This window comes from Gymnodraco acuticeps, unplaced genomic scaffold (genome assembly GCF_902827175.1).
Source record: "Gymnodraco acuticeps unplaced genomic scaffold, fGymAcu1.1, whole genome shotgun sequence".
Classification (NCBI taxonomy): Eukaryota; Metazoa; Chordata; class Actinopteri; order Perciformes; family Bathydraconidae; genus Gymnodraco; species Gymnodraco acuticeps.
Genome location: NW_022992351.1, coordinates 3,068,955 through 3,081,494, shown reverse-complemented (window position 1 = coordinate 3,081,494; position 12,540 = coordinate 3,068,955). Strand labels below are relative to the sequence as shown.

The following is a 12,540-nucleotide window of genomic DNA, read 5'->3' as shown; positions in this document are numbered from 1 at the left end:
AATAAACAGAAGGGCAACCATGACAACCACGCTTCTTCGCTGCTTTTGTGGAGGAAGTTACAGCGCCACGTACAGGCTCCTGCATATGTACTGCAGCTTCTCCAGCGGTTGGAGCTAAACGGAGCTGTCTCGTGTGGACAGACACTATCCGGATGACTATTGCGTGTGGACGGAAGCTTTTTTGCGATTGCGTTTGCGTTAAACCTATGCGTTGAGCCGTTTTCGTCCTCGTGTGGCCGTCACACTCATTCAGACTAGTCCCCCATTCAATCTCCCCTATTTTGAACAACAATCGAAGAAATGAGACTCCTATTGCAGGTCAGGATACGTACAGCAGCATTTCCCTCAGTCTAAATCCTCTAAAGTTAAATAAAATAAAGCACAGCCTTGCTCTGACACTCATCATCCAACACCTTTTCATACAGCTAGACTCTGATTGGCTCATTTAAGATGAGAGCCGCAATCAGCACTCATTTTATTCATTCCACCTTTATTTTTAGTCTAATAGATTGGGTTTGTGATTTTTTTGGGCAGACAAGTTAGTTTTCCTGACGACACCAGCTAAATGAAATATGATGTAATGAGTCTTAAACATGTCCTTCAGTCACTGTACAAGATCTAATAAAGCAGATATAACATCGGTGTCCGACCTTCAATAGTAGAACATTTTATACGGGGGGCATTTTCCACATAGTTTAAATGATCTCATTAGCATATCAGTATAATTCAAAAGCCTATAAACACGTCTTGTTTCTGCTTCCCTGATTGTTAGCCGTATCAATAAATAACTTGCATGCAGTTCAGAACAATCCTCATCCCTCTAGGGGACAAGAGGATTTCAATGAATATAGATGAGGATTCAGGACTGAATACAAGCAACAGGGCATCATTCATGTCCATGTATTCTGCATTCCTGGACACAAAGTCTTCTGTCACAGGGAAACGTGGGCGATAATAGATGCAGTTTTGTTAGGTATTAGCCCTGCTGACCTGACTACAGTTGGAACATTGTCAGTGTAATTATCAATGGAGATAACAAAGCCATCAAGGACTAACTGCCTCTTTGCATCTACCTGTAACTGTCTGGCATCCATTACCACTCGACAATTAGCCTGTTCATCACCTCTCAGTGCAGAAGAGAACATGCGGAAAGGAACATTGGAAAAAATGACATGCTGCTTTACATTTACACAATGTTACTGGCAAATAACAAGGCTTCATTACAGTAGCCGACATCACTTTCCTGTAGCAGAAAAAAAATGTATTCCAGGAAGAAACTATAAAAAGATGTATACACCGATTGAAATTAATCCACCATCTTACTGTGTGCACATGGCCAGAGAACACAGTGTTGCCGCAGGATGGGTATTACGTCTCAGATAATCCGTCTGCCTTCACTAAAGTAAAGCCTATTTCAAAAGTTAACTCCTTCTCACCACGAATCTCAGTGGGATAAGAGAAGATCATTATCCCGAAAGCTGATGTAGAACAAGTTTGTTGATGAATATACTCTAAAGTTAATTGAAAGTAGGACAAAAGTAATTAGATCCAGCTACTTTTCATTCACACCACATTTCATCCCTCAGCCGTCTTTCATACCGTGGCACTTTCGTGATCACTACGACCATCTCATTTGAAACACGTGAATGGAAATCGCAACATCACTTTTCCTATTCCTTCTGATCTCACCGCCTTCATTAAAACTGAGTGCAATAATTTCCTCTAGTCGCAGGAGCATTATATATTTATCACATGTGAAGCAATCCTCTGGGGTTCATTATTAGATGCAGAACAAACAAACAACGAGAAATGTAATTTTACTTGAGAAACAAAGAAAATATAATTTATGTAATGTTCCTTTCTCTGGCTCATCATACCTAATAAAGTATTGTTTTTAAGGCAGTACGAGCAAAAACTTAAAACAGTCCGCCAGCCAACGCTCGTACTCCTAATCTGCAAACTCACTTTGGCTTTATTAATGGGACAAAAACGTATTTAGTTTGGCTTAAAACATTTTCTACTACAATCTAAGAATGAAGAAAATTTGACCTCTAAAAACGGCTGGTTGCTAAACATTGATTTAAAAATATATATTCAGAGCACACGCTCCCTCTGGGTCAGATCCCTAAGGATAATTTAGCAGCTCCTTGGTCCATGTGGCTGATTATTAAACTAAGAAATGTGAGAATTAATTACTGCACCCTCAGTGCCTCATTGTCAGCAGTCCCTTAATTTTTCTCCACTTTCTTAAAGTTGCTGAACGCATAATTGGCACCTTGGAGAAATAGCATCTAATTCCGTGGAAAGTGGTTTTAAATAGTCTTGAATTTGGCTGGCTAATCCCCGCATGAGCTACTAACTCATTGGTTCTTGAAAGGAGACCACAAATGCAAGCATGAAAGTCAAGTTTCTGACCGGGTGAGAGAAAAGAAAGTCTTTATGCTAGATGGCAGACAATGGGAGATGGCTGGGAGGAGGATGTAAAGGACAGTTTGTATTTTCAAGCCACTTTACATTCTCTCCTGCCCTATGGCTCTCTCTTCTCTGACTGAGGATAGACATTTTCTTTCCACTCACACAGCATGGGGTCAGCAAGTCCACTTTTTGTTTCAAATGCCCTTAAGCAGCTTATCAGGGGTTGAAGAGTCAGAGAACCAAACGGGAGATATATGCTGCTGCTGAGGTCGACAGGCTCTTTACAAACCGGAGGGATCCCATTATTTCGACTGAAGTACTCCGTTTTCCTTGAGGGCATTTTTGTAATGCAAAAAGGAAATATCTTCAATACATTATGCAGGAAAAATCATGAGATACGGGCGATAAGGAGCAATCATGTGAAATTAAAATAAACAAATTAAAACAACAAATGATAGAATGTTTTTGCACTGCTGCATTTCATTATTGGAAATTATCTCTGCCAGCACACATAGTAATGTTGCTTTTGTGTGGATCTCAGAAACTCCCCATCATTTAATTTAACACACAATCCGGTCCCTCTCCTAGTGTCCTTCACAGTGTCAGTCTTCTGCTCCTCCATCTGTTTGATTATTCAGTTTCTGCTCAGCCTGGGATCTCTCCAGGTGGACAGTACCTGCAGCAGAGTACTCCCTGGTTGGCCGTCTCGCGGGCAGGGACATAATCTCGGTCATAAAACTGCTAGAGTAATACATAAGGAAGCACGCACGCTGTGACTCCCTGTCTCTGAGGGGCAAATGTCCAACCAGGGTATCATATCTGTGCTAATTGCAGACTATGACAGCTCAGGGTTTGCGCAGAGAAAGATACTTTTTTTAAGAGGAACTAAGAGAGCTTCACACACTCGTGGTATATGGCTGTTATAACCCTGGCACAGCACTTTGCACTTCGCCTTCTGTGAATTCACACCAATGAATGTTGGTCCCATGTGAAAAGACCCACTGTTCAAATGTCTTTGCAGACACACACCAACCATACATATACTGTACTCTAAAGACGGGTAAACCACATTAAATTCTACACAAAAACCTAATAATGAACAGAAAAGCATTTCTAAGCTCACATATTTTGGCTTTGAAATGACAGTAACTGATCATTAAATGGAGAAAGAGAAAGGAAGCTCTGCTTAGATTCAGCCGAGTGTGGAGGGGAGAGAGCAGGGTGTGTTCATGATAGTAAAGCATATGAAGAAACTCTCAGAGGATAACACTAATTGATGTTAGTGAGGGATGAAATAGCTGCAAGTGTACCATATGGGGGGGGGGGGGGGGGGGGGGGAAACCACTGGTTGTATATATAAGGTGGAAAAGAGAAATGCGGATATCTAACTGGCGGTGTACTCCCGTTGAGCATCCGTCATTTGAAAAAGCCCAATGCCATTAAGGTGGTGGTAAACTTCAATGAGCCTAACTGACAAACACTAACAAGCACTGTAAGTATTCAGAAGCATGACCACAACCTATTCATATAAATATGTTATGCAGTTTTACTAAAGTCTTATAATTAGACTGAATTGCCATGGTATGGAAACAGCATCAAACAGCACAGCAAGGCGCCTCAAAGAGTGCTGTGTTCAGCTCAATATACAGCAGACAATGCTCTGACCGCCTAAAGGTATATTCACTGTTTACTGCAAGAGTAAGGTGAATATAGGAAGATCACTTAGAATCCAAAGCACCAGGATAACAGCGTGTTCCACCTGCTGGCGTCGGGGAGCAGATACTGGAGACACCATGCAGCACTGAGGGGCTCCTACCCTCAGGCCACTGGCACACCCACCAGTGTGTGTCCACTGATGAGGGGTTTCATTACTTCCTGGACATGAACATTTTGTAAAACTCTAAATTCAATATGTTGTTGCAGGGTTTTCTTTACTTTGAATTTCTTAAATTGTATACAATTTCTTGTTCTGGCAGTACATTGCCAGGCTATGACCTATACCACTTGAACACCAAACATATCACTTGTACTTGACTTCTAAATTTAAAAAGTCAAGTTATTCTTGTTCGATTCCCACATTTGAATGATAGTCCATGTCCCTACTGTGAAAATGTATAGTGTTTTAGTTATCAAATGTTTCAGCCACATTTACATTATAGTATATACATTCTCATCCACACCCCTTTTGGTTTCTTTATAACACCTCCACTACACTATCTCAAGAAGTACAGAAATCAGAATAATCTGACAATGAGTAGCTCGTTTCAGCTTGCAGCTTGTCACCATGGTAGAGTCCTTTGACATACGCAACATAATGTGCTGAAATCTTTACAGAGGGACCTGGCACACTTTGGACAAATCTGCTAGCAGCTCGCACATTGTCCAGACAAGCTGTGATGTTGGGTCAGATATCCCTGGTTGCAGAAATCCTCCAACACAGTCTGCTGACCCTTAAGGTCCTCTCAAAATAGTGACAGAAGCAGCTTGACACTTCAGAGCCAAGAGGGACTGCTAGGATTTCTTATTGCTGCACCAGCCTCTTGACTTTTCCTGTCATTCTAATCAACACTTTGAGATGACACAAGCAACATGCGGCATGTGATACAGCACCGGCATGACACCACAAAGTGTATGGGATCCCCCTCTGCTGTCATATATCCCATATGAGAATATATTAATAACACCGACACCACGACAAGCCAAGTGTCTGGTATCCAAACTCATTTTCACTGTCTCAGGGGTTCATGCATAATCATCCGCTTCATCGACCTGTGAGACTCGCCGGCTCCGATCTTAACATCCCTAAATTGGAATTTTAAAAAAAACGACCTCCCCTTGGCACCTGTGTGCCGCTCAGCCTCGCTCCCCTAAACAGATGTGACACATCACTCTCTTTCACACGCAGCACACACATAGCACACACACACAAGTCATCCTACGAGATAAAAGCTGCGAGCTTGCCTCAGGTCAGTCTTAACCCAGAACACAAAATTAAATGAGCGGCACAAAAAAATGCACAGAATATTCTAATATCTTTCTCATTCAAAGAGATCTTGTTTTAATATGTCATGCTCTTGCACAATGCAAACTCAATTCAAAGAAAAAAAGGACGGTTAACCGCAAAAACCAGGTCACAGGCTTTGATTGAGTGGGTAACCAAAACTAAATGAGAACAACTGCCATTAACACAACAACAGCAGAGTTACAGGCCATAACAACGCATTCAAATAAACAAAATGTTTTCACACAGCTTGAATCCCAATAGCTCTGCTCAGGCAACTGTTTTCGACAGATTGAGCAGCGACAACTCACATCCTAATCGTGCTGATGATTTCATGAGGCTACCACCCCCTCTCTTGCTTCAGATCAAAATGCATTTCACGTTTTAGGATCGACCCATGGGAACAGCAATCAGTGGCCTTGTGCACCCAGGATCCTCTCCTGCGAGCATTTGTCACAGGATGTCATGTGACCTCTCGTGTGTTTCACCAGGTAATGAATCCCTCTGGAGCGGGGTGGCCTGTTTGAGTTAGATCCCCCCGAGCAATGGAGTGCATTGATTGGATGCAGCGCTACTCTAACCAATCAATCACAGCAAATGAATGTTTACAGCGAGCGCTAACGCAACAGCAGAGAACAGGAGAAGGACAAGGTGCATTGTCTTGGTCCTGATTAAATGGGCAGTGGGGACTGATAAAGTTTGAATGTCAAGTTGGCAGGTGGGAGGCTGAGCGCAGAAGAAGTGAGGGTGGCTTTGTCATACCTGTGGTGTGTTTGACATAGCAATGGACCAATATATTCTTATAATACACCCTCTGTTGACGTGTTTTCAAGTGGGAGGACAATAGAAATTCAACACACGTCCTTGTGCTTAGTGGTTTCGTTGGACTTTCATGTACTTACAATGAGACAGCGTTGACATATGGGCTATCCATCAAACAGCTCTGTTTTCTCCTTCAATCTCCTCTGGATGGGTGCTTTTTAACAAATGGGATGCCAACAACGTATCTTACAAGAGCATGACAATATTTTTACCTTGCTCTATTCTGATAAGGGGTGTAAACCTATGTGGGGGGTGTAAAAAAAAATCAATTCATTAAAAGAATATCCATGCGTCAAGCCTTCAAGCCTTCAAGGCTTTGTCATTTGTATCTGTGTGCAAATATTCTGAGTGCGCAAATGTTCTGTGTGCGTAACAGAGGAACCACAGAGCAGAAGCCTCAGTTTCCCTTAAGTCTACATGGGAACTCTGAGACGGTCGGCTAAGCAGGGAAGTAGAAAAGAAACATTTTACCATCCAGCAGAATTCACATTTACTACTTTGTTCATAATTAAAGCATGACTTAGCAAACCACATAGACAACTTCTGAAATATGTATCAGAGCCGCTTCCATATTAACAAATGAACACACTCATTACTGCCACGTAAGAGGTGGGATCAGGTCTGTAAAAGCACCAGGGGACCACTGGCCCTAAACCACTGGACTGCATTGCCTGGCATGTGTTTGTTAAGGTAGAGGTAGGAAAAGAGGCCACTTGATATTGAAGAGCCATCTTATCGCTGAGTTGGAGTGTAGCTCTCGCTGCTAAGAAGCAGATGCTCTGGGCTCGGCTCGGCTCAGTGGCTGACCTGTGAGGAAAACCAATCAGAGCCATAGGTTGCGTTCCGATAAACCAAAAATCAGCTCCTAAATTCTCCTATTCCTTGACCTCTGAGTGAAACGTTACGGGGTTAAGGGATAGTGGATAGGAGAATTCAAAAGGACTTAGGAGAAGAGACTGCGGTACTTTAGAGAATCCGAATGCACTTTCACTATCCAACGTGTGTATGATGCGCCAGTGGACGTCATGAATGTGCGTCTGCTGCTGCTGTGGGGAAACTATGGAAACTACAGGTTTCTATAGCGGACTACAACATGGATGTTTAATAAGAACGAGGGACTACTGTAAACTCATCTAGAGACTCTGCACCGTGCTCTGATGCTGTTGCTTTATGCTTTATGAACGTGGACAACAGAGAAACATATTCTTCATGACCAAAGTTGGAATTGAAATAAAAAAGTGAAACTTAGCTCGTCACCCTCTTCCTCCGGTCCACATTAACACAAATGATCCCAATACGTATGATTGTATGAAAATATCTTAAAATCAATACAAATGTATTGGTTATAAACGTTAGTCCTTAACATCTATCACTGTGTATATCACCATTCAAACATCTTTTAAAAGTTGAACAAACCCCACACAGCTCAGTGAAGACTGTGAGATGTTGACTTTATTTGATCATTTCAGTAAAAACTAACGTTCATATTTCTCTCTTTGATTATAATACTGATGAACGTTCAGAACAAAGCACTTTGGCAACTTACCACATACGTTTTAAAATGCTTAATAAGCACCGTGATCATCATGATATCATTTATCCGTCATAATCGGTTGTTTCCGTGAACGGCCGACTGTTGAGTGACGGCAAATGCTGCGGCTGCAATGCATTGTGGGGCAGCATTTTCTCCTCTCCTTTCGTCAAGGGAGGTCCAGTGGTTCCTAAGCTAAAGGAGGTTATAAAGGAAGTTTGAAACCTCCTTTCCTTTCATTTAGAGAATTGAAACGGCACTTAACATGGCTGCCACTGACGTACTTCCGGGTCATTTCACTTGGTTAGGAAGGTTCCTAAGCTAAATGGACTATTGGAACGCAACCGTAGACTGAGAACAATGTGCTATCATAGCGATATACACTTGCTTTGATAAGAGGTTGTCTGCTTCAGTTCCTCCAGTTTGTCAGGGGGGCTTGCTGTTATATTGGCAATGGGTTATGGGAATGCCTGAAGGCCGCAATTCAATTCCATGTGCTGTGCAATCTCCAAGCTCACAGGCTTACTAAATCAATTACACAGAGTTGTGCCTCTAACCCAAATAACACCCATTGTTTTTGTCAGCTGCTCCTTGATGGACCAAAGACACACTTGCTAATAAGTGGGAGAAATGGCGTCATGCATAGCTGTTTATTTGGTAAGTGTTCAACTTTTGAGCTGTCCAGTGTTTGATCTTTGCAGCAATCCTCAAAGGTCAGACATGACATGCTGCAGCAAGTTCTAAAGAAGAAAATGCAGGACCTGAAGTATTTGCCGTTAAAAGCAGACAATGTGTGACCAAAGAAAGCAGGGATTCTCTTATATCATACTCTGTCCTGGAGCAAGTCTTTGTTTGGAGAGACATTAATGACAGTTGAGGGAGCAGCAGATCAACAGAGCCGGGGGGCATCCAAACATATCCAGCTCAGAGTATGAAGGTCTGTGTACCACCAGGGAAACAACACAAGCTGCTTCTCAGAAAACATGCCCCACAATAGAAACACACGATAAGCTCCATAACTAAAAGACGTTGTTACATAACACAAGATCCTGAAGTGCTGATTAAAGGGTCAATCAGCAGAAAAATTATCTCACACAATTCATCATATTAATCGCTTATCATAAAATAAATTATGCAAAAATAGCAGGAAATTGGGTTTTCCGCTTCACAGTTATTGAGATGTATTGCTTTTCTCTGGTTTACATACTTTTCAATTGAATAACTTTGGGGTTTGGACCAAATAAACTATTAATTTATTTATCTAGAAAATTGTCTGCAGATGAATCATATAGAAAATAATGATTAGTTGCAGCCCTAATGCTTGCCGTCTTGTTCTAAGCAGCCCCTCTCTCCCCAGGGCTGCACCATTCTCCCTGTCAACTCTGTAAAGGTTAACAGATTCCTTCTGAAATGTGACTAATTAATTAATATACAAAATGTCTCCTACATGGCTACAGCAATGTTGGGTTTGTTGAACAACTTTAGAATTTTAAAATGGATGACATTTATATAAAAAGACAATCAGTCTCCTCTCCAAAATGTCCCCTCCTGAGTAAATGCAGAGTATCAATAGAAATCAAACGATAATGAAGAAAAGGATGATAGCAAGGTGTTTGTTGAAACAACTTTTGCCTGTGGCTTAACAACATTAACATCTGAAATCTCAATAGCATTTTTAACAGCAATGCATATGGGAAAACACCATTTACATGCACATAATTCTGATGCTGCCCGGAGCTAAAGAGCTAAACATTGTGGATTATGGTACAATTACGCACAGAAAGGTGCCTTCGGACACAAATTAACCATTTCCATGAGAGACCTTAATTGCAATTGTATCAGTGAAGACAGCATACTGCATGTTGCAGCAGAGTATACTGTGACTCGCAACCTGTGCTGCCCCACCCCATCTATCCGAGGCACTTGCAATCTTCGTGGTATTTTTTAGGTATTGGGGGAGGGGGCTGAGTTCAAGTCTAATGGACATTGAGGACAAACATATTTAATTCAAACGGGTGTTTTTACGTTTATTTTACAAACAATTGTGGTTTCTGGAGCCAGTGAAGCTGAACATGGCTCCACGCACGACAAGTTGTCTCAGGGGAAACCTCTTTCACGCGAATAAACTCTATGACGATGGAAATCTCATGTGGACCGCGACCCTGCGCGCGCCAAACACACACACACAGCGCAGAAGACCCACACACTGACAGAGACATCGAAAGGTACAAAACAATAATACACGGGGGAAACTAAGCAAAGGCATAAAAGTTGGCTTTTTCCTAACTATATTGAAGGCATCCCTTTGTGCTTTGCTGATTAGGTGTTTTTTTAATTCACATTTCTAACGAAAAGTCACTCAAATGGTTACATGTTCCAATGAGGTCTATCTGTGAATCGTTTAAGCAGAAGAGCAATGATCACTATGAGGACTTCAGTCATTTTATCGTTTAATAAAGTTATTCTATAAAATGTTAAACATGTTTTAGTCTTTTCAGCAGCTAAATGTTAAAATGACACATTACTTAAAACGGTGGCACAGCCAAACACACACATCTAGCACGCGGAGCTCCCCAAGCCCCTGACGCAGAGGCACAACACCGGAGGGGACTCACCTGCAGGACACGGTGATCTCCACCTTGGTGGCCGGGATGCTGCCACTGATGGGATCGAAGTCACACACCGTGGCTGTGGCCTCCACCTTGTCCATTACGTCTCCCTCCATGTGTGCAGGAGACCCGGGCCAGCTCCCCGAGCCGCGTGAGTCCCTCTGAACCGGGAGAGTCCGCGGTGGAGAGACGGAGAGCAGTGGAAGAGCGAGCAGGAGCGGATACGTTGCAGACAAACCCCCTAAGTGCTGTCCACTGGACGGGCAACAGCATGGAAAGTTTAATGGGAGGCTGCAGCAGTCAGGCGATTGATTTAACTAAAGTGGGATCACATGCCAGGACGCATAAGTGCCAACTCCGCTGTTTACCAGGCACAGAATGAGCTCTTCTGCCCGAGCAGCGTCTGAAAAGTAGAAGCTGTGAACTCCACCCCTCCTGTCTGCATTCTCCTACATGCGGGGCAGCAACTGACAGCTCGTTGCAGATTCAAGGCAAGGTGAAGCTCTGCTGTACGGATCGGTGTTTTGCACCAAATAAATAAGGGGGAGAATAAAGACTTAACTTTCGAGTGTGTTCTCTTTCTTGTTACTTTAGAACAGATAAATAGATATAATAGTGTGGAACGTGTTAATTATCTCCTGTTTAAGCCGTTTTGATTTATGAAAGGTCCGAGGGGTGATTCTCTGCATGCATCTCTAAGTTAGCAGCTCGAATACATCGTCCAGCTGAACATTTAGGGGAAACACAACAAATGAATAGTTTATTTTCAGTAAGTGCTAAAATTGCATCGGTTCCTTCAGAGCCACAGGCTCTTATTGAAAGGCTGCCTGGTGCTCTTTCAGCATCTGGACAGCTCCTCAAACTCCTACAGCTTCAGTTACAGCACTGTTCCTCGTTTATCTTGCCAGTAAAAAGTAACGTTTGTTTTTCTTCCACACCGACAGCACTGTATATTCATCTCTGGGAGCCTGTCTGTATGTGAGGCGCTCTCCCTGGGGAGATCCATTTCCCCTTAATCGTTATCTTGATTGAACAACGTTGGGAAACCCAGGATATATTCAACCTGTCAAACATATAATTCATGGGAAACTGCTCTACCATATATTTTGTGTACATTCTTACAGTGTGTGTGTGTGTGTGTGTGTGTGTGTGTGTGTGTGTGTGTGTGTGTGTGTGTGTGTGTGTGTGTGTGTGTGTGTGTGTGTGTGTGTGTGTGTGTGTGTGTGTGTGTGTGTGTGTGTGTGTGTGTGTGTGTGTGTGTGTGTGTGAGGGGGGCGGGGGGAAACTCACATTAGTCACAGCCACCAACTACCAAGAATTCTCCAAGGACAGGATCATTCACTACACAGATTGATTGCCTCTCTCTTGCGAAACGTTTTTTGAAGAAATCATTCTTATTCACCCCTCATGTCCTCTGACACATTCGCAGATATCAAATAGATAAATAGCCCCTCTCCAAATCACCAATTTGCACAAAGGAGCTGCCTCAATTTCTGACATTATACCAAAAATACGTGGTACAAACTGATGCTCCTGAATAGTTACTATATGAATCATGCAGCGACACAAAGCAGGTCCATGTGGCATCCATTAATTACTGTTTCATATGTTGGTTACTAAAGTATTTTTTATTATTTATTCAATGTATGTGTTAATCAACACTTTCATAAATAAAACAACCCATGGTATGAAATAGGGCTGCTCGATTATGGCAAAAATCATAATCTCGATTATTTGGGTCAATAATTGATATCACGATTATTAAAAACGATTATCTATTTACTTTGAAAACATCAATTTATTGGAGAAAAAAAATGTGAACAGTATGTTTTTAACAGTTGATTACCCTGAACTTTAAGTATAATTCAGCTGAAAAACCAATAAAAAAGATAACCATTTTATTTCGATTACGTTGTTTTCGTAATCGTTGCAAGCCATAATCGTAATTGCGATTAAAATACGATTAATTGAGCAGCACTAGTATGAAATAAAAGATGTTTGTACAGATGGTGTTTTTATACTTGTCACACTGTAAACGTTCAATTCCATTATTTAGTTATGGTTTGTTGTATAACTGGAATATTATATAGAGACCAAGCAGCATGCATTTTGGGAAGTCTATTCACAGTAGTAATACACTGCTTTACATTTCTGCACACTAC

The 12,540-nt window shown here is 41.9% G+C and overlaps 1 protein-coding gene across 3 annotated transcripts in view; it reads right to left on the bottom strand.

The window, feature by feature from the left end:
• Positions 1-10,851, bottom strand: part of cpne5a (copine Va) — a 76,682-nt gene extending 65,831 nt beyond the window's left edge. For all 3 annotated transcript variants that reach the window (XM_034209271.1, XM_034209272.1, XM_034209274.1), the window contains exon 1: positions 10,385-10,851. In XM_034209271.1, coding sequence (XP_034065162.1) covers positions 10,385-10,494 — 110 coding nt within the window. In that variant the 5' untranslated portion in view covers positions 10,495-10,851. The remainder of the gene's footprint in view (positions 1-10,384) is intronic.
• Between the last annotated feature and the right edge of the window lie 1,689 nt (positions 10,852-12,540).